This window comes from Nematostella vectensis, chromosome 2 (genome assembly GCF_932526225.1).
Source record: "Nematostella vectensis chromosome 2, jaNemVect1.1, whole genome shotgun sequence".
Taxonomy (NCBI): domain Eukaryota; kingdom Metazoa; phylum Cnidaria; class Anthozoa; order Actiniaria; family Edwardsiidae; genus Nematostella; species Nematostella vectensis.
Window position 1 is genome coordinate 21,198,305 of NC_064035.1, and position 21,065 is coordinate 21,219,369.

A 21,065-nucleotide genomic window follows, 5' to 3' on the forward strand; every position below is an offset into this window, starting at 1 on the left:
TGCATGGTTTATACCCATTAGGCAATGCTTTATGCATGGTTTATACCCATTAGGCAATGGTTCATGCATGGTTTATACCCATAAGGCAATGCTCCATGCATGGTTTATACCCATAAGGCAATGCTTCATGCATGGTTTATACCCATTAGGCAATGATTCATGCATGGTTTATACCCATAAGGCAATGCTCCATGCATGGTTTATACCCATAAGGCAATGCTTCATTCATGGTTTATACCCATAAGGCAATGCTTTATGCATGGTTTATACCCATAAGGCAATGCTCCATGCATGGTTTATACCCATAAGGCAATGCTCCATGCATGGTTTATACCCATAAGGCAATGCTCCATGCATGGTTTATACCCATAAGGCAATGCTCCATGCATGGTTTATACCCATAAGGCAATGCTCCATGCATGGTTTATACCCATAAGGCAGGCTTCATGCATGGTTTATACACATAAGCCAATGCTTCATGCATGGTTTTTATATCCATAAGGCAATACTCCATGCATTGTTTTTCCGATGCAAATTTATTTGAGGTTTTAACAAGGAAGCATGGTATCACAATCAGTCTTCACCTAAGAATTTACGATTACTTTTAAATAATGTAAGTATATTTAACAACTCCAGAAATATATTTTAGTATTTCTATTTATAGACTGCCCGCAGTCTTCAAATAAGTTGATGTTACAAAAAACCATAATGTTTTCATTGAGGTGAAGACCTTGATTTATCAAGGGCCTATCTTAACCATGATGCATTGCACTCTTAAAATATTCATTGTTATACCATATAAACAGATTTATATAAAAAATTCGGCATTTGTATTAACCCTATCCCCGCACGTCGACATTTGCACCATGTTTTTCTTTTTCTTTTTCACTTTTTTATTAACATAGAGTCTGCAAAAGAACCACAGGCACCACGCTGTTACTTTGAATGATGGGCAGGGCCGAGAGCCCAAGCGGCCCTGGTAACTAGACCTGGTAACTAGAGGAGATTGGCGCAGAAGGGACGTGCCCTCTCCCCCTAAAAACGCCATTTGTTATTGAAAAATCGTAAACACCAGACATTATTCATGTCTACGCTTTCCCCCACCATGACCTAAATCATATTCTAGATGGATTTGATTTAGATCGTCTTGATCATGATGTTAGGAAGACCATTCCTCCGCCGCCTCCATGACCCGAGGTCTTTCGCCTGGATCCGCAAGTACTTTAGCCATCGTCTGTTTTCTCGACTTGTCGACGCCCTGAAGATATATGTCTCGAGTCCCATCTTGAGCAGCTCAAATGAATCCTTACGCTCTTTGTAAACAGAACAAAACATTGTTTTACTAACAAGAGAAAGAAGGCTTGAAATATTGAGTCTCTGAATTGAAAACGAAGATATACTTCATATTATCTAATTCTACTTACCGTCATTGTTGATAACAACACAAGTATCAAGAAACAGTGGTTCCTGTTAAGGATCAACAAAAGTCATGGGTTATAGATTATATCGGCATTGCTGTTAGGGAAGTCATAAATTATATAGGCATTGTTGTTAGGGAAGTCATAGATTATATCGGCATTGTTGTCGGGGGTTGTGATGAGTCGTATTGCCCTATAGAATGTGTGAATGAAGTGTGTTGTCTTACCCTGTAACGTGTGTTAGACTTACCCTGTAACATGTGTTAGACTTATCCTGTAACGTGTGTTGTCTTACCCTATAACGTGTGTTGTCTTACCCTGTAGCGTGTGTTGTCTAACCCTGTAACGTGTGTTGTGTTACCCTGTAACGTGTGTTGTCTCACCCTGTAACGTGTGTTGTGTTACCCTGTAACGTGTGTTGTCTTACCCTGTAACATGTGTTAGACTTACCCTGTAACGTGTGTTGTCTAACCCTGTAACGTGTGTTGTCTTACCCTGTAACATGTGTTACACTTACCCTGTAACATGTGTTAGACTTATCCTGTAACGTGTGTTGTCTTACCCTGTAACATGTGTTAGACTTACCCTGTAACGTGTGTTACACTTACCCTGTAACATGTGTTAGACTTACCCTGTAACGTGTGTTGTCTTACCCTGTAACGTGTGTTGTCTAACCCTGTAACGTGTGTTGTCTTACCCTGTAACATGTGTTACACTTACCCTGTAACATGTGTTAGACTTACCCTGTAACGTGTGTTGTCTTACCCTGTAACGTGTGTTGTCTTACCTTGTAACGTGTGTTGTCTAACCGTGTAACGTGTGTTGTCTAACCGTGTAACGTGTGTTGTCTTACCTTGTAACGTGTGTTGTCTAACCGTGTGACGTGTGTTGTCTAACCGTGTAACGTGTGTTGTCTTACCCTGTAACGTGTGTTGTCTTACCTTGTAACGTGTGTTGTCTAACCGTGTAACGTGTGTTGTCTTACCTTGTAACGTGTGTTGTCTAACCGTGTAACGTGTGTTGTCTAACCGTGTAACGTGTGTTGTCTAACCCTGTAACGTGTGTTGTGTTACCCTGTAACGTGTGTTGTCTCACCCTGTAACGTGTGTTGTGTTACCCTGTAACGTGTGTTGTCTTACCCTGTAACATGTGTTAGACTTACCCTGTAACGTGTGTTGTCTAACCCTGTAACGTGTGTTGTCTTACCCTGTAACATGTGTTACACTTACCCTGTAACATGTGTTAGACTTATCCTGTAACGTGTGTTGTCTTACCCTGTAACATGTGTTAGACTTACCCTATAACGTGTGTTGTCTTACCCTGTAACGTGTGTTGTCTTACCCTGTAACATGTGTTAGACTTACCCTATAACGTGTGTTGTCTTACCCTGTAACGTGTGTTGTCTAACCCTGTAACGTGTGTTGTCTAACCCTGTAACGTGTGTTGTCTTACCCTGTAACGTGTGTTGTCTTACCCTGTAACATGTGTTAGACTTACCCTATAACGTGTGTTGTCTTACCCTGTAACGTGTGTTGTCTAACCCTGTAACGTGTGTTGTCTAACCCTGTAACGTGTGTTGTCTTACCCTGTAACGTGTGTTGTCTTACCCTGTAACGTGTGTTGTCTAACCCTGTAACGTGTGTTGTTTTACCCTGTAGCGTATGTTGTCTTACCCTGTAACGTGTGTTAGACTTACCCTGTAACGTGTGTTACACTTACCCTGTAACATGTGTTAGACTTACCCTGTAACGTGTGTTGTCTAACCCTGTAACATGTGTTAGGCTTACCCTGTAACGTGTGTTGTCTTACCCTGTAACGTGTGTTGTCTTACCCTGTAACGTGTGTTGTCTTACCCTGTAACGTGTGTTGTCTTACCCTGTAGCGTGTGTTGTGTTACCCTGTAACATGTGTTAGGCTTACCCTGTAACGTGTGTTGTCTTACCCTGTAACGTGTGATGTCTTACCCTGTAACGTGTGTTGTCTTACCCTGTAACGTGTGTTGTCTAACCGTGTAACGTGTGTTGTCTTACCCTGTAACGTGTGTTGTCTTACCCTGTAACGTGTGATGTCTTACCCTATAAGGTGTGTTGTCTAACCCTGTAACGTGTGTTGTCTTACCTTGTAACGTGTGTTGTCTAACCCTGTAACGTGTGTTGTCTTACCCTGTAGCGTGTGTTGTCTTACCCTGTAAAGTGTGATGTCTTACCCTATAAGGTGTGTTGTCTAACCCTGTAACGTGTGTTGTCTTACCCTGTAAAGTGTGTATTTTCCATTGATTTTCTTCCTTAGCATAACCAGCGCAGCGTCCGTCGCCTCGGTCTCACAAGGAAACAATGGATCCTCGCATAGGCCTTCATCATCCGAGTCAATGGTCACGTGCTACAACAAGAAAGGCGGGTCAAAACAAACCACGAGGGGGTGGGGGTGGTGGGGAGAAAGCATTATTTTATGTGGAGAGTTCTCTCGCTGCGTCAATGGCGTTTCTGTGGTTTCCATAAAATCATTGCTTAATAAATATAGCATGCATCACCAATTAGGTAACCAGTTACGGTAAATTACCTCGAAGCGGTTCTTCAGTTTACTGTCTTCTTTGATGTTGCTGTTGTTGGTTATCCCTATCGCCATTATTATTTCCTTATTATGTCACGCGTTACCACAGATGTGTCACTCACCTCCACGTTCCCCCGAATGCAGAAGAGCATGAACACGTCCAGCGACTTGCTACGAGAATTACGCTTGCTCCAAGCAGCCGAGGAGGCGAACTCTTGTATAGTAACCTAACAAGGTCCGTATTGATTAATATGATATGATGACCCATATATCATTATATGGGTATATTGCTGAAAACCGTCAGATTAGTGAACACAAATTAACGCACCATTTGTTGTTGTTGTTTGGTCGTATGTCTGCTATTATAAGGGACATTAAACAAGGGCCAGGCTCATACACCGGGGGGCTCTGCGCTTGTCAATCATTCTACCGTCGTCGTTGCTAAGTGTGTCCGCCCTTGATATAACAAGGGGGTAATTGTATGGGGGAAGGGGGGCTCTCACCTCGAAGACCCCGTGCATCAGTAGCTGCATCTCGGTCATACTCCAGTGTAAGATGTCACTTGCCATTTTCTTCATCTGTAGTTTGTCCAGCGAGTCGGACCTGCCCAGGTGGCCGCTGCCCCTGTACCGCCGCTTGGATTCCACAGCAGAGTTCAACTGGAGAGAGGTCAAAGCACCAGGGTGATTGGCATACATTGTGATTGACATACCAGGTGATTGACACATCAGGGTGATTGACATATAAGATGATTGATATACCAGGTGATTGACGCACCAGGGTGATTGTCACATCAGGGTGTTCGAAATAGAGATTGATTTATATACAGGGTAACTGACATACAGGTTAATTGACATACAGGGTGATTGAGATACAGGGTGATTGACATAGAGGGTGATTGACATCAAGTATGCCTACATGCCACTACGTGCTGTGTTTTCCCGAGGCTCACCCTACCGAGTTGATCCTGTTGAGCTGATCTTCTATCCGTCGCTGGGCGACCATCAGCTTCTCGCGGTCAGCATTACCTCGCGGAGTCGACTTACGTATTCTGCTGAGAAGCAGCGGGTATCTGACGAAAAAACTTATTTTAGATCAGAGGTGTGTCATTCACTGCGATATGACATCATTATGTGACGTAACACAAGCTTCTCCGTCCAGTGGGTACCATGGCACAAGATACTATGTGAAGTGATACCGCGTGACCTGAGGTGTTTTAATGACGTAGTAAGTTTGGGTGCAGTGTAATCATCCTCAACATCACTATCATCATCAACAACACCCTGACCTCTCGGCAACTACACATTGTAATAAATATTTGCTGTACGTACTTCATTATCCTCTGCACTGGAGCAAGAAGAAATGAAGTGAGGTCCATCTTTCGGCACTTGGGATTCTCCCGACATGTCACCTACAAATAACAGTTTGCGTTAAAATAATAAAAAAAACAAGCTACAAATCACGTAATTATGAAGTTGTGGTTTGCGTGGAGATTCAGCGTGCCAGCAATGATGATATACACATTGTTCAGAATGTTTAGCTTTATAGTCTTAAACCACACAACTATCAAGGCTGCACAGCCAAAAGAGACACGCATAAGGGCTTATAGCCAAGAAAGACACACACAAGGGCTTATAGCCAAGAGAGACACTGAACGCCTTACAAGAGACACCTCAGATCTTACATTGAGGAAGATCTTCAGTAGTTCGTTTTTCTTCTGCAGCGATTCTAGTAGCGCAGACGCAGCGTTCTGCAAAAAAGGCAACCCATTGACGTCCACCAAAACAGTTGTGACTTGTAAACAAAAGGCAAAGGGTGCCCGTGTTACTGAAAACGAGTGTAAGTAAAGATACAGATGGCGGTCATACCTGCTTGGAGCAATAAATCTTGTATGACTGAAAGAAGTCAACGTTCTCTAGAAACACGCTTCCGATATTCACTTGACAGAACTCCTACAACATTGACAATAGATTCATAAAAACTTCATGAATATTACCTACCTTTTTCATCATCTTAATATTTGACAAACCTCTTATCATTGACAATATCCACATCACAATCATAATTACTTCCATCATGTATCATTATCAACACCACCACCATCATCACCATAATTAATACTGTCATCACTACCACCATAATCATTGCCATCATCATCATCATCATCAGGAGCAGCACTCACCGCGTCACCCTTCGCGACGGACTCCTCTAAACTATGCTGCAAACGCGAGGAAAACTTGCTATTGACCTCGACCAGCTCCTGTCGGAAAACAATACCCGGAATTAAGCGAATTGCCGTGCATTTGCCAAACGGACAATACACGGAATTAAGCAAATTGCCGTGCATTTGGCAAACGGACAATACCCGGAATTAAGCGAATTGCCGTGCATTTGGCAAACGGACAATACCCGGAATTAAGCGAATTGCCGTGCATTTGGCAAACGGACAATACACGGAATTAAGCGATCTGCCGTACATTTGGCAAAAGGACAATACACGGAATTAAGCGAACTGCCGTGCATTTGCCAAAGGGACAATTCCCGGAATTAAGCGAATTGCCGTGCATTTGGCAAACGGACAATACCCGGAATTAAGCGAATTGCCGTGCATTTGGCAAACGGACAATATACGGAATTAAGCGATCTGCCGTGCATTTGGCAAAAGGACAATACACGGAATTAAGCGAATTGCCGTGCATTTTGCATAAAGGGCAATTGACGGAATTAAGTGAATTGCCGTGCATTTGGCAAAAGGACAATACACGGAATTAAGGGAATTGCCGTGCATTTGGCATAAGGACAATACACGGAATTAAGCGAATTGCCGTGCATTTGGCAAAAGGACAATACACGGAATTAAGCGAATTGCCGTGCATTTGGCATAAGGATATTACACGGAATTAAGCGAATTGGCCATTCAAACAGTAAGCCTGTGCGCGCATTACTAACGAAACCTACCTCAACTACCAGAATGCACCGCGCGCTTTTTAAGCTTACACCATACGAAGCGCGCGTTGCATGATGGTAGTTGTAGTAGGTTTCCATGTCGAGTGCGCACGTGTGATTATAGCTGGAATGGCCTATTGACGTGCATTTGGCATGCACACCGTTCATCTAACTAAATCCTTTTATAGTGAAATCTAATCTTGAGCTACAATAGGCGAATTAAATGTTGATATATTTTTTTAGTGGAAAACGCTTCCCACGTGTTCACGTCATATTTCTAGTATAACTCCTTTGTACCCCACCCCCCTTTCCTAGGAACCCCTTCCCCCCTTTCAATGTTGTTGTCTGACACCTGCGACCTAAGTCCTCAACATTGAATAGGGGAGGGGGGAATTTTTGTGTTTTCATTTGAAAAAATAGCATATTGAGTATATAACTGATTAAGAAATCATTTTATAAACCATTTAATTCGCCGATTGTAGGTTTGCGAGACGAAGACAGTCGTTACAAACCTGAAGGTTGAGAAAGATGGCGGCGAGATGCTCTGGTATAAGGATACCTCCCGACTGCATCGGGCTATAGAACTCCTAGAACACAAAGGGCACGGTTACTAGGAAACGTCTGCTATGAGAGACACGAAACCTCCAGAAAGTACCGCTAATTGCACTCGAAGAAACAGCATACTGTTCAAGATAAATGACAACAAAGTTTCATGGGAATGGTTGAGCTTGGTCTCATGGAAATGATTGAATTTGGTTATACCTCTTTCAATATTTGCAGATCGTTTCCATAGTTGATTTCAGTCTGGACCAGTTCAATGATGGCTTCTTTTCTCTCCGTCCTTCTCTCTATGCACTTGGGGCAGATATGAACTGACGTAGCGCGTTCTTTTGCCGTGACACTAAAATCATTCAAAACGAAACTCAACAAAAGGCTGCTAGAACATAACGGGTGGCCGAGACTACCCGGGAGAAGAAACTATCACTTACACATGATTGTTAGGGACAAAGAGCTTCAAACAATTCGGACACTCAACCTGCAGAATAGAAAATCAAAGGCTCTGTGAGCGAACTCGTGAATGCAAATTTATTTTTCTAGTTATTTTCTTGTGTGCATAAAATATATACAGGATACTGAATAAGCATGAACACATCCAAGATGCTGAGAGTACATAAAAATGTCCTTTTACCTTTTTTCTTTTCGATGTCATTAATTATCATTATTATTAAAAAAAAAAAAACAGAAAAAAAAAATAGCGCTATCAGTGGGAATCGCACCTGGGTCGCTGGGTTTGGAGTTAGGTGTCCGCACCGCTAGACCAACCGAATGAGCTTGTTACTAAAATTAGTTTTAAACTATTGGTATCGTACCGTTCGAAATGTTTTTGTTAGCATGTCAAATTCCAGCATATTCTTTCCGGAAACAAAATAAAATACCCGCAATAATTGATCACGCTACTGTCATACAATAAGTTTTTGCATGCATGTTAACATTCTAGAAAGGCGCAATATATATATATTCGATGAACAAGCGAGGGCCATGTGTTTGTACGAGTTTTTTTGATATTTAGTTTATCGGGAAGAACTGTAAAAAATAAATTTGTGGAAATCTATCCTCTTCTATTTTGTCCTTCTAACAGAGGCTTTTTTACCCTTCAAACAAAGACCACGCTAACACAGGCTTTTCCCTGTGTGTTTTTCGGATTTAAAAAACCCAGCAAAAACCCAGAGACGCAATTCGGCATGTACTAAAACAAAGAGAATTGAAAGTTTTGCTACCATTTTGCAAACTAACCGTAGAAGACCGATTGACGTCAGTGACAAAGGCGCAAGCGCACGCTCAACCCACATGGAATACTTTTCTGAAGAAACTAGGTTATATATACTTTACTGTCATACTAAAGAAAGACCGTAGCGGTCACAGGTCGATAACATTGTCCTTTTATAGTATTAGGCTTTAACCGGAGGTTGAACACCGGAAGTATATTTATGATCTAAGGATTGCTGTGTTGCTAAAGCACAAAAAGACCACAAATCGATCGATCATCCGACGATAGAGTGACACAGAAGTCCCTCCAATACCTCGTAAATGCTTTGCAAGCATTCACAAGTTAAAAAGAATAACAGGTTAGTATCACAGCCAAAGCTGATGGATGTATTTAATAGTAATAGCCTTCCAATTATACATTTGAAGCCTATAGATAGATCAGTGTGTCCCACCCACTTACACTATCCACCCCTCTGTTGGACTGGTATCCCACCCACTTACACTATCCACCCCTCTACTAGACTGGTGTCCCACCCACTTACACTATCGACCCCTCTACTAGAGTGGTATCCCATCCACTTACACTATCGACCCCTCTGTTGGACTGGTATCCCACCCACTTACACTATCCACCCCTCTACTAGACTGGTGTCCCACCCACTTACACTATCCACCCCTCTGTTGGACTGGTATACCACCCACTTACACTACTCACCCCTCTGTTGGACTGGTATCCCATCCACTTACACTATCCACCCCTTTATTGGACAGGTATCCCACCCACTTACACTATCCACCCCTCTATTGGACTGGTATCCCACCCACTTACAATACGCACCCATCTAATGGACTGGTATCCCACCCACTTACACTATCCACCCCTCTATTGGACTAGTATCCCACCCACTTACACTATCCACCCCTCTATTGGACTGGTATCCCACCCACTTACACTACTCACCCCTCTGTTGGACTGGTATCCCACCCACTTACACTATCCACCCCTCTGTTGGACTGGTATCCCACCCACTTACACTACTCACCCCTCTATTGGACTGGTATACCACCCACTTACACTATCCACCCCTCTGTTGGACTGGTATCCCACCCACTTACACTATCCACCCCTCTATTGGACTGGTATCCCACCCACTTACACTACTCACCCCTCTGTTGGACTGGTATCCCACCCACTTACACTACTCACCCCTCTATTGGACTGGTATCCCACCCACTTACACTACTCACCCCTCTATTGGACTGGTATCCCACCCACTTACACTATCCACCCCTCTGTTGGACTGGTATCCCACCCACTTACACTACTCACCCCTCTATTGGACTGGTATCCCACCCACTTACACTACTCACCCCTCTATTGGACTGGTATCCCACCCACTTACACTATCCACCCCTCTGTTGGACTGGTATACCACCCACTTACACTACTCACCCCTCTGTTGGACTGGTATCCCATCCACTTACACTATCCACCCCTTTATTGGACAGGTATCCCACCCACTTACACTATCCACCCCTCTATTGGACTGTTATCCCACCCACTTACAATACGCACCCATCTAATGGACTGGTATCCCACCCACTTACACTATCCACCCCTCTATTGGACTAGTATCCCACCCACTTACACTATCCACCCCTCTATTGGACTGGTATCCCACCCACTTACACTACTCACCCCTCTGTTGGACTGGTATCCCACCCACTTACACTATCCACCCCTCTGTTGGACTGGTATCCCACCCACTTACACTACTCACCCCTCTATTGGACTGGTATACCACCCACTTACACTATCCACCCCTCTGTTGGACTGGTATCCCACCCACTTACACTATCCACCCCTCTATTGGACTGGTATCCCACCCACTTACACTACTCACCCCTCTGTTGGACTGGTATCCCAACCACTTACACTACTCACCCCTCTATTGGACTGGTATCCCACCCACTTACATTACTCACCCCTCTATTGGACTGGTATCCCACCCACTTACACTATCCACCCCTCTGTTGGACTGGTATACCACCCACTTACACTACTCACCCCTCTATTGGACTGGTATACCACCCACTTACACTATCCACCCCTCTGTTGGACTGGTATCCCACCCACTTACACTATCCACCCCTCTATTGGACTGGTATCCCACCCACTTACACTACTCACCCCTCTATTGGACTGGTATCCCACCCACTTACACTATCTACCCCTCTGTTGGACTGGTATCCCATCCACTTACACTATCCACCCCTCTATTGGACTGGTATCCCACCCACTTACACTACTCACCCCTCTATTGGACTGGTATCCCACCCACTTACACTATCCACCCCTCTATTGGACTGGTATACCACCCACTTACACTACTCACCCCTTTATTGGACTGGTATACCACCCACTTACACTATCCACCCCTCTGTTGGACTGGTATCCCACCCACTTACACTACTCACCCCTCTATTGGACTGGTATCCCACCCACTTACACTACTCACCCCTCTATTGGACTGGTATCCCATCCACTTACACTATCCACCCCTCTGTTGGACTGGTATCCCACCCACTTACACTACTCGCCCCTTTATTGGACTGGTATCCCACCCACTTACACTATCCACCCCTCTATTGGACTGGTATCCCACCCACTTACACTATCTACCCCTCTATTGGACTGGTATCCCACCCACTTACACTATCCACCCCTCTACTAGACTGGTATCCCACCCACTTACACTATCCACCCCTCTACTAGACTGGTATCCCATCCACTTACACTATCCACCCCCCTATTGGACTGGTATCCCACCCACTTACACTATCCACCCCTCTGTTGGACTGGCATCCCATCCACTTACACTATCTACCCCTCTGTTGGACTGGTATCCCACCCACTTACACTATCTACCCCTCTATTGGACTGGTATCCCACCCACTTACACTATCTACCCCTCTATTGGACTGGTATCCCACCCACTTACACTATCCAACCCCTATTTGAGCGGTCGGGTGACACATGACTGTACTTTTATCTAAAGCTGAGGTTCTATTAGCAGATTAATATGGAGTATGTGCCAACCCCTTCAAGCTTATTCAAACTGGACTATGAATCGGTAATAACAGACATCCTCTTTATTATCCGATGTCCGTCCCAAGAAATAAGAAATGACACCAAATCAAAGGAAACAAATATTACCATATTTTCTGTGATGACGGATGCTACATTCTTGTGCTTCTTATTCTGCTCCTTTTCCTTCTTCTTCTTCCTGGCCACTTCCTGCCAGTGTTTGGCGCTCACTGCAACCACGCTCCAGCGCTTGGAACTTTTCTCCACAATGTCCTCCCAGCTCTGGGGCTTGGGCCGAGGGTCAGGTCCCAGGTCTCCGCCTACACCACTGTCCGTGCGCTCTATTTCAACGTCAGGCCTTGCCTGAGTATCGTCTAACGAGAAAAACGGCAAAAATAAAAAATCAAAAGATCAAAAGGTCCAGTCCAATGTTGAAAAACATCTTGATATTTACGTATGGAGACACACCTTCACTATTTTTTTGATGGAATACAAGAATATAGATGGAGACATCCATAAATAAGAGATGGGTTTAATTTATTCCAAACTTCGCATTTCGCTCAAAAATCCTTACACCGCAAGAACGACTGTAGTGAGTCGCGCCAAACAGATCCAAAATAAAATTAAGCCCCCACAGTTGTTTGTATAAGCTAATGAGTTTATTGTGACGGTAAAACCATACATTTTACCCAACCTGTTTTGGTGGCTTAAACACGCAAGGCATATGCAGACGACGCATTACTTTGTAGAGGACACACGATGTTCCTGTTAAATCTTGAAAACATTGACATTGAGTTCCACTTACAACGTTAAAATGCTACAATATTTTTGCGGGTAGGTCGACCCCCTAGTGCCTTCTCACCTACAGGGAGCTACAAGCCATGATTATTAACCCTCTTAAACTATGGAGCTACAAGTCATGGTTAAGCTAATTGAGCTTAGGTTTTCACGAATTCCATTCTCAAATATCATCGTCTCAGCAAGAAGGTTTAAACCTCTTGGTCTCAGCAAATATTTCGCTTACCTGTCGACTTGGCATCTTCAAAGACAGCTTCCTCGTCGTACTCTGTTATCACAGAATCCGTATCGAAATCGAACATGTGGGCGGAGCCACTATCAGCACTGACATTACTATGGAAACTGTCCCAGCGCCTCTTGTTACGCGGAGTCGCTGCGTCCACAGCGTCCCCGTCACTTAGCCCGTACGCAGAGTCGTCGTGTTCAGTGTCGGTGGAGTAGACGCTGCTAGCAATGCTGAGAAGGCTTGTGTGAACCCCTGTCTTACGCAGCTGACCATGCGATACATTCGAGTCAGCGGATGGCCGTCGTACTTTGGTAGCATCATCCGCTGACAGGTGAGACTGCATGCTCACCCATGAAGCTTTTTTACCTATTCGAGGCCTAACATTCTCGCCATTTTGGTGGAAGGTCTCGTTATTACGCAGGCTATCACCATCAAATGCGATGTCATTCGTTGTTGTCACGCCCTCTTCCTTAGACTTGAGCGAGAGTTTTGGAGAATTCGTTGGCGATCTACCAAGGCGCAGTTTGAACTTTGCCGCACTCCAAAGCGCTTTGGAAGCGACGTTGAACCCCGAGCTCTTACGCTCGGTCTCACTGCTTTTACATTCACCTTCGCTATTCACCGAGCTTGTAGAAGGCGACCGCTTTATAGGTGTCACAGGCCTGTAGAAGTCACTTACCGCTGACAACTTAGCGTTTCTTTGCGGATAAGGACTACCCGGCTCTGATACGCTGATTCTAGTCTCGTCGACTTTGCCATCGGGACTGGGAGAGTTCTCAAATGCAGACATCACTTCGGCGTCCTGTTCCCGTTCTACTGTGTTTGTATTCTGAGAAATGCTGCATTTTTTCTCGCTCACTTTGTTATTATTATAATCGGTCACGTGTGATAAAGGTAGGCGTGTTGAGGGGCCTGGTGAGGGTTCACCTGTCACGTCATTCTTTTCTTTTTTATCGCTTCTGTCGCCCGTGCACTTTTGTGAATTAATACTGTCATTACTCGACTCGAGGAACTCGTTTGCGTTCCTCGCGTTCTTTCTTGTATTACTACTGTCTTTACTTGAATGAGCGAGTTCGTTTGAATGAATCGCGTTGTTTGTTGTTTTACTACTGTCTTTACTTGAATTAGAGAGTTTGCTTGAATGACTAGCGTTCTTGGTTTGATTACTGTTGTTCGTATGGGGTATTGCGATCAATTCCTTGTACGCAAGAGGCGGACTATTAATGCGTATCCTTATTGCCGGTGCCCTAGGACTCCTCGCACTTCCTATAACCCCCTCACTAGGTACACCGCCTATATCTCTCGTGTCACGTGATATGGAGGGGTACCCGGACCGCCGTATTCTCCCCTTCTTCTCTTCGCTTGCGCCTGTATCGTTGTTAAGCGCCCATTTAGATGTTATTTCCTTCCCATTTTCTTTTCGATCATACAAGCCGTACTTCAGCAGCAGATTGTGGATGACGTCACTCTTAGCGACGTATCTGCGCCCTTCATCTGATGACGACACTGATGACGTCATCCTGTCACCATATTTGTGGTTTTCTGTCCGTGGGGCCATGGTCGGCACATTTGAGTATTTTCGCGCTTGTTCCGTGTTTTGAGCCGATAGCTCATTTGTATTCTGGACCTCGGATTTTCTACGCTTGAATTCCTCGAAACTCGGGATAGGAACATGAGCAAGTGGTCGCTCTTTCCTCTGGAATCGCGGGCTCTGCAACTGGTCAGCGTACGAGCTCCTTCTGTTAATATCAGTCGATATTATTTCGTTGGTTCGATAGGCAATCGGCTCAGGCTCGACTCGGTCAAGCTCGGAACACGATCGTGCCCGATGTAAAGATGGTGGGATTTCCATAAAATACCGCTGACTGTCTTCGCGTCTGTGCATATGGTGATCAGTGTGGAAGCTAATCGAGCGATTCCCGAGTAACATGCGAGCTGGCCGACTAGTTACCGAACTGGCCTCGAGTCTCGGTTGGTTATAATCTCGGAACTCGTGATTGTCCACGTATTCCGGACTTCGGTCGTAAACACATCGCGCATCTATTCTGTGATGCCTGTCACGCAATAACCCGTGGCCCACTTCCGCTCGGGAATCCTGTGGGTGATACCGGAAGTTGTAATCAGAAGAGTCACTAGGGCGTCTATGGAGGTCGTTCATTTGGTCATGCGGCGGAAGCTCCGACAGGGGAAGCGTTCTTGATCGACCAAATCCTCGACATCCAGAGTTGCAATCATCGTCTATGCACCTCAAGTCAGTCAAGGAATGCGATTGTGAATGCTTCTTAGGGAGGGAGGGCTGGTAGCTCCAGCCTGACGCAGGGGGGTAGTCTGGGAAGGAGTGCGGTCTACTGTGCGAATAGTCATCGCGGGCGCAGATGCTGAGGTCGGGGGTTGATGACGTACTGTGTACCGGGTGCGGTCTGACGTGCTCTTGGTACCCCTGTGGTCTCACGTGCTCTTGGTACCCCTGTGGTCTCACGTGCTCTTGGCACCCCTGTGGTCTGACGTGCTCATGGTAGCCCTGTGGTCTGACGTGCTCATGGTAGCCCTGTGGGGCTGTGCCGTACGATCGTGCAGATGCTGTGGGGGTATATGTGTTTTGTAGTACACTTGTTTTTCTAAATTCCGGAGGTGGGTATAGTCTTCGAGATTTGACCTGAAATAAAAATAGGGTCTGTTTGCAGTCGGAGGCCTAAGTGTGCAAATGTCACAACAGCAGCCAGACACATTACCAACACATATCTCATGTAAACCAAACACAGTAGAATAATTCCGTATTAGCGACACAGACCTCATGTCAAACAATGCCTGGCCTTATGGGCCAAAGAGTATGGAAAAGCGCCCGAGAATTATTGACCAGAGACTTTTTCATATATTTTTCAAAATAACGACCATGTCGACTTTACGCGTAAAATTTCCAAACGGTAAAGGCGTTGTGAATATAATTGTCTCGAATTTAGCCGTACCCAGAGCTCGTGATGATTCTTACCTCGTGCCATCTGACGCCCCGAAAAAAAGGGTGATTCTTTACTTGGTCAACGGTGTAAAACTGGCCCTTCAACAGCCTGGTAACCAAGTCTCTCGCAATGGCCGAGAGGGAATGGGGTAGGTAATAGGATCGCGCAACAAGCTGAGTGAACCTGGATAGAGTATATTTCTGTTAGAGCATGACTGTGAATATCTAGAACATCCAATACCAAGCAATAAGAAGCGCAGGAAATAGTTAGTCCCGAATACTTTTCACTGGATTGGAAGCTCTCCATTCCCTAAATGCTGTTTTTTTTTACTAGGACGGAGAAGGAAGCGCAGACGGAGAAGGAAGCGCAGACGGAGAAGGAAGCGGAGAGGGAGAAGGAAGCGGAGACGGAGAAGGAAGCGCAGACGGAGAAGGAAGCGCAGACGGAGAAGGAAGCGCAGACGGAGAAGGAAGCGGAGACGGAGAAGGAAGCGGAGAGGGAGAAGGAAGCGGAGAGGGAGATAGAAGCGGAGACGGAGAAGGAAGCGGAGACGGAGAAGGAAGCGCAGACGGAGAAGGAAGCGCAGACGGAGAAGGAAGCAGGGACAGAAAAGGAAGCGCAGACGGAGAAGGAAGCGCAGACGGAAAAGGAAGAAAAGACGGAGAAGGAAGCAGAGACGGGGAAGGAAGCAGGGAAAGATAAGGAAGCGCAGACGGAGAAGGAAGCGCAGACAGAAAAGGAAGCAAAGACGGAGAAGGAAGCGGAGACGGAGAAGGAAGCAGGGAAAGAGAAGGAAGCGCAGACGGAGAAGGAAGCGCAGACGGAAAAGGAAGCAAAGACGGAGAAGGAAGCGGAGACGGAGAAGGAAGCGGAGACGGAGAAGGAAGCGGAGACGCAGAAGGAAGCGGAGAAGCAGAAGGAAGCGGAGACGGAGAAGGAAGCGGAGACGGAGAAGGAAGCGGAGACGGAGAAGAAAGCGGAGACGGAAAAGGAAGCGGAGATGGTGAAAGGAGCAGAGACCGAGATAAAAGTAGAGACGGAGAAGGAAGCTAAGACACCGAAGCACTCCAGCGTACTTTACCTAGTTCGTGTAATTTTCCCACGCGCGTACAAACTCCCACTTACTTCTCCTAGTTCGTGTAATTTTCCCACGCGCGTACAAACTCCCACTTACTTCACCTAGTTCGTGTAATTTTCACACGCGCGTACAAACTCCTAGTTACTTCACCTAGTTCGTGTAATTTTCACACGCGCGTACAAACTCCCACTTACTTCACCTAGTTCATGTAATTTTCACACGCGCGTACAAACTCCCACTTACTTCACCTAGTTCGTGTAATTTTCACACGCGCGTACAAACTCCCACTTACTTCACCTAGTTCGTGTAATTTTCACACGCGCGTACAAACTTCCACTTACTTCACCTAGTTCGTGTAATTTTCACACGCGCGTACAAACTCCTAGTTACTTCACCTAGTTCGTGTAATTTTCACACGCGCGTACAAACTCCCACTTGCTTCACGTAGTTCGTGTAATTTTCAAACGCGCGTACAAACTCCCACTTACTTCACCTAGTTCGTGTAATTTTCACACGCGCGTACAAACTCTCACTTACTTCTCCTAGTTCGTGTAATTTTCAAACGCGCGTACAAACTCCTACTTACTTCTCCTAGTTCGTGTAATTTTCACACGCGCGTACAAACTCCTAGTTACTTCACCTAGTTCGTGTAATTTTCACACGCGCGTACAAACTCCTAGTTACTTCACCTAGTTCGTGTAATTTTCACACGCGCGTACAAACTCCCACTTACTTCACCTAGTTCGTGTAATTTTCACACGCGCGTACAAACTCCCACTTACTTCACCTAGTTCGTGTAATTTTCACACGCGCGTACAAACTCCCACTTACTTCACGTAGTTCGTGTAATTTTCACACGCGCGTACAAACTCCCACTTACTTCACCTAGTTCGTGTAATTTTCACACGCGCGTACAAACTCCCACTTACTTCACCTAGTTCGTGTAATTTTCACACGCGCGTACAAACTCCCACTTACTTTACCTAGTTCGTGTAATTTTCACACGCGCGTACAAACTACCACTTACTTTACCTAGTTCGTGTAATTTTCACACGCGCGTACAAACTCCCACTTACTTCACCTAGTTCGTGTAATTTTCACACGCGCGTACAAACTCCCACTTACTTCACCTAGTTCGTGTAATTTTCACACGCGCGTACAAACTCCCACTTACTTCACCTAGTTCGTGTAATTTTCACACGCGCGTACAAACTCACACTTACTTCACCTAGTTCGTGTAATTTTCACACGCGCGTACAAACTCACACTTACTTCACCTAGTTCGTGTAATTTTCACACGCGCGTACAAACTCCCACTTACTTCACCTAGTTCGTGTAATTTTCACACGCGCGTACAAACTCCTAGTTACTTCACCTAGTTCGTGTAATTTTCACACGCGCGTACAAACTCCTAGTTACTTCACCTAGTTCGTGTAATTTTCACACGCGCGTACAAACTCCCACTTACTTTACCTAGATCGTGTAATTTTCACACGCGCGTACAAACTCCCACTTACTTCACCTAGTTCGTATAATTTTCACACGCGCGTACAAACTCTCACTTACTTCTCCTAGTTCGTGTAATTTTCAAACGCGCGTACAAACTCCTACTTACTTCTCCTAGTTCGTGTAATTTTCACACGCGCGTACAAACTCCTAGTTACTTCACCTAGTTCGTGTAATTTTCACACGCGCGTACAAACTCCTAGTTACTTCACCTAGTTCGTGTAATTTTCACACGCGCGTACAAACTCCCACTTACTTCACCTAGTTCGTGTAATTTTCACACGCGCGTACAAACTCCCACTTACTTCACCTAGTTCGTGTAATTTTCACACGCGCGTACAAACTCCCACTTACTTCACGTAGTTCGTGTAATTTTCACACGCGCGTACAAACTCCCACTTACTTCACCTAGTTCGTGTAATTTTCACACGCGCGTACAAACTCCCACTTACTTCACCTAGTTCGTGTAATTTTCACACGCGCGTACAAACTCCCACTTACTTCACCTAGTTCGTGTAATTTTCACACGCGCGTACAAACTCCCACTTACTTTACCTAGTTCGTGTAATTTTCACACGCGCGTACAAACTCCCACTTACTTCACCTAGTTCGTGTAATTTTCACACGCGCGTACAAACTCCCACTTACTTCACCTAGTTCGTGTAATTTTCACACGCGCGTACAAACTCCCACTTACTTCACCTAGTTCGTGTAATTTTCACACGCGCGTACAAACTCACACTTACTTCACCTAGTTCGTGTAATTTTCACACGCGCGTACAAACTCCTAGTTACTTCACCTAGTTCGTGTAATTTTCACACGCGCGTACAAACTCCCACTTACTTTACCTAGTTCGTGTAATTTTCACACGCGCGTACAAACTCCCACTTACTTCACCTAGTTCGTATAATTTTCACACGCGCGTACAAACTCCCACTTACTTCACTGAGTGCGTGTAGTTTTTACACGCGCGTACAGACACTTGCTTACTTTTTACTCGGGAGACAAGTCACTTGCACTATTGTAAGCGCCGGGGATATCCCGTTCATCTAAAGGCCGTGTTAAATACTTGAGGCAATTTTTCTTGAAACGCAAAATTTGTTACCTTCGTTTCGCAAAACTGCTAGAAAAAAAAATGGCGTGTTACATGCTTCTCCATCCTGTGATCTTTTTTATTTGTCATCGTAGTATAACAAGCTGCAGGAAAAGTTGCCTGCGTATAATCATGACGGCACGGCTTTTATAGCCGTAGACTACTGCGGGGCTTTTGACTTGTTTATTGTTCTTATTCACTCAAGTGACCTCCTACTTAACCTCTAGTTTGACATAAAAACAACAGTTTAATGGCAGGACGCAATATTGGCAAGAGATTTAGCCGAACAAAGTGGCTTAACACTGACAGGGTCTTTGGCACTTCATTGCCCCAGTCTAAACAACTAAGAATTGCTACGATAACAATTAAACTCACCGATCATCTGGAACGCTCGCCATGGGAAGGATATGAGATAAATTCTCTTTGGTGTAGAGTTGTAGTAGAACGGAGCCTAGGTGCTGAAAGTCTGCTCGGATTTCTCGCTCAGTGAATCTATCGTGGGAATTTTCACACGGATAACCACGGCGGAATCCCGGCAAATTGCACACGCATTCATCACGCGTCCAGTATTTCTCACCGCAAAATCGCCTTGATACAATAACGTGACCAGTAGAATCAATTAGCAGTCTCCCTAAATCTAGTTTACCGTACTTCAGGCCGTTATCATGAAGTTCTTCTAACGCCACCAATATTTCACATGCGTAAAACCGGACTCTTTCTTCGCCAAAAGGCCCCTCTTTCTCCCACAACGATTCTAAAGTAGAATCACCGACATATTGTAAGATGTAGTATAATTTTGAAGAAGTTTGGAAGGAGTACTTGAGACCAAGAAGAAACTGTGAATTGCTCTGTTTAGTTTCCTGGACGAAAGTGTTGACAGACCCCGCATGTTCCGGTCTACGTGTGGCCACTTCCATACAGTAGAAAGTTCCATCTCGCTTGTCCCGAACTTTGAACAACTTCGAGATCTCATCTCTGTGTAGGAACTACGGTCAGGGTATTACATTTAGCATTTGAGTAAACACGCCATATAGCAATAGATCCATAAAGGAATGCCAATTAAACTTGAAACTTAACACCATAAAGTTCGATGAACTTTTAGAAAAAAACTTACCGATTCGACTTGGAAACAGTCTGTACCGTGAGCACCGCGAGAGGACATGACCATGTAGGAACTAGCCAAGACAGGGTAGCAACCAAGTTAGGCGCCGAGGCTCGACAAAGATGTCATTGCTGTTCTTTGTATCAACATCCCATCAGATCAAAAGATAAACTCTGCTTGACGTCTAACTAAGTCTTTACGGATACCAAATGCTAGAATGGCTTCACCATGATTCTATGAAACTCCCTCAGTTTCATTTCCACGGGTTTCCTATTACTGTACGGAGAAATATTTATGCTTTTCTACGTCAATAGCACACGCTTTGATTGATGGCCAATTTATTTCGGTGTACACTGCACTTAGACACGTGACTATATCGGTGGCCAATTGTATTCAAGTACGCTTTTGTGCAGTAATTAGTAATTTCTGCGTCAAGTAAATGTTTTATTTTGCATTCTGCGAGTTGAATAACTCGATTAGTCACGCTCGGTTGAGAAAGGAAACCAAGACAAGTAGGTCGCATTTAGTCAAGGAG

General features: G+C 44.9%; 1 protein-coding gene across 2 annotated transcripts; it reads right to left on the reverse strand.

Annotated features, from left to right (window-relative positions):
• Positions 1-517: 517 nt before the first annotated feature.
• Positions 518-20,883, reverse strand: LOC5513651. Of its 2 annotated transcripts, none has more exons than XM_032383146.2 (18): positions 20,543-20,883; positions 19,804-20,403; positions 15,783-15,933; positions 12,794-15,449; positions 11,899-12,143; positions 7,904-7,950; positions 7,677-7,815; positions 7,427-7,501; positions 6,151-6,228; positions 5,837-5,920; positions 5,653-5,718; positions 5,300-5,379; positions 4,926-5,040; positions 4,472-4,627; positions 4,091-4,195; positions 3,669-3,797; positions 1,425-1,467; positions 518-1,313 (listed from the first exon to the last, which is right to left on the reverse strand). In XM_032383146.2, exons 2-18 carry the CDS (start codon positions 20,343-20,345, stop codon positions 1,138-1,140), a joined length of 4,887 nt encoding a protein of 1,628 aa, XP_032239037.2. In that variant the 5' UTR covers positions 20,346-20,403; positions 20,543-20,883; the 3' UTR covers positions 518-1,137. The 2 variants fall into 2 exon arrangements, with proteins under 2 accessions (XP_032239037.2, XP_032239035.2); XM_032383144.2 differs by having other exon boundaries at positions 19,804-20,414.
• Positions 20,884-21,065: the final 182 nt, after the last annotated feature.

Bases quoted from the DNA above. Each gene is read 5' to 3' on its own strand.
- LOC5513651 (XM_032383144.2), bottom strand. From the start codon at position 20,596: ATGGTCATGTCCTCTCGCGGTGCTCACGGTACAGACTGTTTCCAAGTC. The intron at 7,951-11,898 runs GTAATATTTGTT...TCTATTCTGCAG, and splicing joins CCGTCATCACAGAAAATATG to GTTGAGTGTCCGAATTGTTT. The intron at 7,502-7,676 runs GTATAACCAAAT...TTTGTGTTCTAG, and splicing joins ATCTGCAAATATTGAAAGAG to GAGTTCTATAGCCCGATGCA.